This window comes from Lathamus discolor, chromosome 10 (genome assembly GCF_037157495.1).
Source record: "Lathamus discolor isolate bLatDis1 chromosome 10, bLatDis1.hap1, whole genome shotgun sequence".
Classification (NCBI taxonomy): domain Eukaryota; kingdom Metazoa; phylum Chordata; class Aves; order Psittaciformes; family Psittacidae; genus Lathamus; species Lathamus discolor.
In genome coordinates this window covers 17932533-17938452 of record NC_088893.1, presented here as the reverse complement: position 1 = coordinate 17938452, position 5920 = coordinate 17932533, and the positions used below count along the sequence as shown (strand labels likewise).

The following is a 5920-nucleotide window of genomic DNA, read 5'->3' as shown; positions in this document are numbered from 1 at the left end:
ACTTTCTGAACTCAGCGTTGATGCTTCCCTCAGCACAGTGCCTGCAAGACCAGGTCGTTGGGCCCTTCTTCACTGTGACTCAAAGAATAAAGCTGATATCTTCTCCAAAAGTCTTGCTTAAAAACAAGCTTTTTACTCTGTGCAGAAGTAGGCTGCGTGCCCCATCCTGCTGACCCTGGGCCAAAGTCCCACTGACAGTCAAGGAGTCCAACAAATGGGGCAGAAACCAAGTGAGAACCATTTCTTGTACCTGCAGAGCAGGTACCATGCACATGGCATGGAGAAGGGTGGCACCTCTGTCCCAGCCTCTCTAATGTGATATTGCTTTTTCCTTTTCCAACCCTCAGTCTCACAAGGTTTCTGAACAGCGAGATGGGAGGTACGGACAGATGCTGCTGCAGAGACAGTCAAACAGAGGCAAAAGTGGGAGACTGGAATAACAACGAGTGCTGTGCCATCCGCATTTCCACGCTGGCAGAGAAGAGCATTATCCAGTGGGAAGAGTCTATTCACTCCTGCCTAGTGGAACTGGAAGATTGACAACTGAAAAATGATACTAATGATGATGATAATAGAGGAGCAGTGCTCAGTGTGTGGAGCCCTGAGCTAACACCAATCCCTCACGTGAAGCATTTGCCATCTCTTCCAAGGGGATGGCAGAGAGGCGGTGGGGGGGAAACCCTATTTCCAGGGCCACATGTATTTCACCACAGTCATTGCCCTGGTGACTAACAAAAGGATCCCATAGGCCTTTTGAAAGGATCTGCTACTTCACCAAAGCTCTATGACACCTGCGATTGTTTCATGTTGATCATTACGCCTTTTGGTTGAGGATGAAGAAGGAAGAGGTGTTAGTTGTTCATGGGCACCATCACGAAGCTACTGGGCATAAAACTGGTTTTAGCAAATCAGTTAACTTGCGAATCTAGATTAAGAAATTTCATTTGAAGACTGTAAGTGTTTAGCAAGGTATCAGCTGGAAGTATTTTATGCGGCATTTTGGCATCTCCTGCAGTGCTCACGGATGGTACTGTCAGTAAATCTGCTTGGTCCTCAGCAGCTCTGCCCCTCCAGATGATGTCTTTTAATTGCATGCATCACCATTAAAAAAGCTCCTGTAAATTAGTCCTCACCTGCTTCTGTTCTGATAATCTCTCCCCACTATACAAATCAGCCTTAATGGGGCATTTGAGCCCCAGAGATGTATAATTATAGTATTCAGTTTCATGTGCTCACAGGTAGTGGTGCAGACTGTATTTTACAGATCATGTACAGAGTAAAATCAAAATCTACAACAGATTGACACCCAATAATGGAAATCCTTCTGAGGATGCTGTTGTTAGCAGCTAAACCCCAAGCATTGTCTGAGCCTCACCCCAGCAGGGACGACAGCACAACAGGGCTTCGAAGTGCAGAAAATGCTTGTTACTGAAGCCTGTACAGAGCTTTGGATTTGCAGCTATTTGCTCACTTTTTGAGCACAGGTAACTCACAGAGATTCTCTAAAGCTTCAAATCAGATGGAAAGTACTGGAACAAAGTAGCTCCAGTACTGCGAGGATGCTTTGGGCCCTGTCACAATGAGCATCTTATAGTTGGTAACGCTCTTGTTTCTCCACAGTAAATCTCAGCAGAGAGAAAGTGGGATAAACTCAGGTGTTTTGAGAAAGTCTGTGCTGGAAGCCCATTTACCAGCCAGCAGGGATGCCCTATCTATGGGGCCATCTCAGGCTTTCTCTCCTAACTAAAGGGGAATTAAGTGAGACCTAAGGACTTGCAGAGCCTCCTGGCAGAGGGTCCCTAATGCTTGCATGCCCTGCAGGTGGCTGTTTGGTTCCAGCAAGGATAAAGAATTACCAGCACCTATCAGCACACATGAAAAAAATGCATATACATGCATGTAACGTAGTGCCAAGACTCAAAAATCTATTTATTTCCGTTATTTCTGAAGGCAGAAATGGGTTTTACCCCTGGTTTCAGTGGGCTTGGGATTGGTGCCTGCTTATAGATCTCTTTTACCATGTTGTCATGTGGTATTTCCAAAGATTTGCCAATGATTTAATCCATCCGAGCATTTCAGTCACCTATTTTTTTCCCTCCCTGTATGAGTGCTAAGAGATTATTTTAGTGCAATTAGAACAAGCTGCCTGCTTGCAGTGGGGGAAGCCTGTTCCAGCTCCCTGTCAACTCACCAAACTACTCTTTTGACAGAAATAAATACAGACCCCCTTGTTGTAAACGGGGGTGCAGGTTGGTCCTGCAGCCTCTGAATATAGGCATTCCATCTGTCCCGGCGGCAGATTTGTTCAACTATGTCTGAACCTATCACCGCTCGGGGGAAAAACTGTTCTCTGACTCATGTTAATGTATGAATCTAATTGTATCCTCACGCAGTTTGCAGCTTTCATTGCCCATTTAGGAACATTAACATCATACACTGCGTCCTGATAGATGTATGGTCTTTATAGACTGCATAATGTCCACAGAGCTCTGCTCGCAGCTAAGGAAACACAAAAGAATAGAGGATATTTTGAAGTTTGGAGGGGGTTTTCTTCTTTGAGATTGAAGTCCAGTGTCTTGGGACCCAGTGACTTTAGATGACCTTCCGTCTCCATGGACTGTACTAAATTTCAGCCCCTGGAGGCTACTCCATACAAAACCTCCTGGCTTTCAAGGGCAGGTGCAAGCAAAGCTTCACTGCGTCACAGATCAAGACCTGTTACTGCCAGAATTAGATTTCACAAATCTCTTTTCTTTAACAGGACACCATTAAGCAACTGGCCTGTACTGGTTGATGGTGTCTTTAATTAATATGAGAATTACTCTGCTATTAGGGTTTCCAGATAGTGACGTTTCCTTCACAGCATTTAGACTTACTGAGACACAGAGGTGTGTGTGTGTATAGAGAAGCATGTGAAAACTATGTTAAGGAAATAGAAAGACTGCAGATTTGGGCGCTCAAAAATGCTGATATTGAGGTGCAAACCTAATTCTCCCCCTTTCCTTCTAATTTTTGCGGCAGTGATCTAATCCCATGTTACAGTTTTGATAATAACTCCACTTTCTTCATTACACAGGAGGGTTGACTTTCAGGCAGAGATTTTGCCTGTGTGATGAACAGCTTCTCAGGGCTTTGCCTAACACTTTCAGCGTTTGCAGTCTGCCTTTTTTCCCTGCACAGTATATGATAGTGTCTTAAGGACTGAATCTCTTCTTGAGCTTTTACAGCAGCCCTGAGCATCTGAGTGTTCTGAAGCTCTGATTAGTGAAATCACTACGTTCACTGATGATATGAGGGGATGGTGGTGCCCCAGTTTTACAGAGGCATATTATAATGGAAACCGATTCATTCAGTGTCCCGTCTGAGATGTATTAAAGCTGGCTTATTTGGGCTTGTATGGCACCATATATCCAAGCATCCACCTTCTTTCCCCACAGATACCACATTAACTGCCCATACATCTCTGATTCACCAGTGTTTTAGGGATAGCTGGAGCACCACAGCTGAACTGCCTCATTCTCCCCATTAAACAGGGCATAGAGGATAAAACTGGTACTTTTAAGGGTGTCTGTGTGCCTAGTGCAATATGGGAGTAGTGAGCAATGCTGAAGAGGGGAGATGTAGAGAATAAAAGCCCTTCGGCAAGGTAGGATTTGGGGGGTCAGAGGGCTCCCCCATTGCACACAAATGCAGGGGAAAGGAAAGGTTGGGGTTTCCCAACAGTGGAGAAGATTCCGTGGAGGCGAGGGCCTTTCTTGGCACCCCCAATCTCTAGCTGAGGGCCAGAGCTGTAACAGGGCTGGTGCCAAGGCCTCTGGCCACCCTTTCTCCTCTCCCTGCGTGGAAGCAAATGGGCAGAGCTTCCATCCCACCGTGTGCCTTGAGGAAAAAGGGCAGCTCCTGGCAGCTGAGTTCCCCTAACACTGAAGGTTTAGGCAAAGCTATGAGCTCTGCACCCTGTTCCAGGGTCCAGCATCCTGTCCTTGCCCCAAACCCGCCAACATTTCCTCTCATGAACCGTGGCAAGGGCAATCTTGAATACTGGCACTGCTCTCTGCCTGTGCATCCTGCACGGGTGTCAAATCCCTTCTCTATGAGACTTAGGACCAGCTGATGTTTGCACATGTCTGTGGTCAGTGTGGTGTCCAAAACACCAGCTCATACTGGGGCAAACCCTTCCCTTCCACCCCAGACTCCTTCTGACCAGCAAAAGCCCTTCTGGTGGGCTTAGGAAACAAAACTGCAGAGGCAGTGCTGAAATTCAGTACAAACGTTAAAACTTTTATTTACAGGGTAAAGTACAATTTCTTTTAAAAACAAAACAAAACCCCCACTTTGATAAGAGGCATAATAATAGAATAAAGCTCTTTATGTACAAAAATACAATTTTCATATGAAAGAACATCTTGAATAAATTAAACCGCTATCTGGCCCGGTCGCTGAATACCCCGTGTCTGCTCCTGCTCTAAAGCAAGGCCGCCGCGCTGGGGGTCAGCATCTATAATGCATGAGACCCTCCGCTTGTCCGGCGGGCGGGGAGGGGTTGGGGGGGTCCCATCGAGGCCGGTGCTGGGCCCCCGGGTGCGGGCAGGGGAAAAGAGGGGGGTGTGTGGGATGCGCTGAGCCCCGCGCTGCGCCCCGGGCCGCATCGGCCCCTTAAGCCTTTTCATGGCATTGTCAGGGCGTTCAAACCAAATTTTCATGCTCGTTTTTCTTCGCCGGAGAGCTACAAATTGTAAAATTGACTTTTCACCTCGTCTGCGGCAGCAAATCTGTCGCTTTTCATCCCGGTTTTCGGAGGCGCACGGGAGGCGAGGCGGGGGTCGGGGGGGATAGGGATGGAGAGGGGAGGGTGGTGGAAAGTGCAGCGGAGGGAGACCCCTCCTCCCTTATCCATCACCCGCAGCCCTCGGGAGGGGAGAACCGGGCGGCCCTAGCGGCAGGGAGCGCCGGGGGCCGCGGGCAGCCCGCAGAAGCCGCGCAGGGCGTCAGCGGGCGCGTAAGCGCAGTCCTCGGAGGTGGCGGGGCTGCTGGGGCCGGAGGCGGAGGCGCAGAGCGAAGGGGCGGACGGGGAGGCGCTGGACAGCCAGGAACCGGCGTCGCTGCCGGGGCTGGGGGGCGCGGCGGCCCCGCGGAAGGCGGGGGGCTGCGGGAGGCACTGCTCGGCCAGGCGGAGGGTCTCGGAGAGGGCCCAGATGTAGTTGTAGGCGAAGCGCAGGGTCTCGATCTTGGTGAGCTTGGTGTCGTCGGGGAAGGTGGGCAGGACGCTGCGGAGCTCATCCAGGGCGGCGTTGAGGTGGTGCATGCGGTTCCGCTCGCGGTCGTTGGCCTTCACCCGCCGGCTGCGCTTCAGCGTGTGCAGCAACGCTTCGGTGCGCGCCCGCGCACGCCCGCGCCGCCGCCGCCGTTCCCGCGGAGGTTCCGCTCCGCTGCTGGCCGCGTCCGCGGGCATCCTGCGGGAGAGAACATGGAGCTGCCGTCACTGCGCGGGACGGGGCGGAAGGCGGGGGGAGTAAAGAAGGGAAAGGTGCGAAGCGGCCGGGGAAGGGGTGTGGGGAGAAGGGGTAAAATAGAGAAATAACTACTGGGGGTGGCGGTGCTTGGCACGGCGGGACCGCGCCGCGCAGGTGCCGGCGCTCCCGTACTCACATGGAAAGGCACTCCCGGGGATGCAGTGACAGCAAATAACGGTATAAAAATATAGAGATGGGAGAGGCAAAACCGGCGAAGGCTGGCGCTGCGGGGGGAGGCAGCGCGGGCCCCGCGCCTCCGCGGCTGCGGGAAAGCAAAAAAGAAAGATAAAGAGGAAAGAAAAGCCCAGCGAGCGCCGGGGGAGGCGGGGCGGGGGGGACACGCGACCGCTCTTGTCTTTGAAGTGCTGCGGGCTGCGATCCGCTCGTGTGAGCGGCGGCTTTGGCAC

The 5920-nt window shown here is 51.2% G+C and overlaps 1 protein-coding gene across 1 annotated transcript; it reads right to left on the bottom strand.

Moving 5' to 3' along the window:
- Positions 1–4933: 4933 nt before the first annotated feature.
- NEUROG1 (neurogenin 1) lies at positions 4934–5452 on the bottom strand. The gene has a single exon (XM_065690776.1). The coding sequence runs from the start codon at positions 5450–5452 to the stop codon at positions 4934–4936; it is 519 nt and encodes a 172-aa protein (XP_065546848.1).
- Positions 5453–5920: the final 468 nt, after the last annotated feature.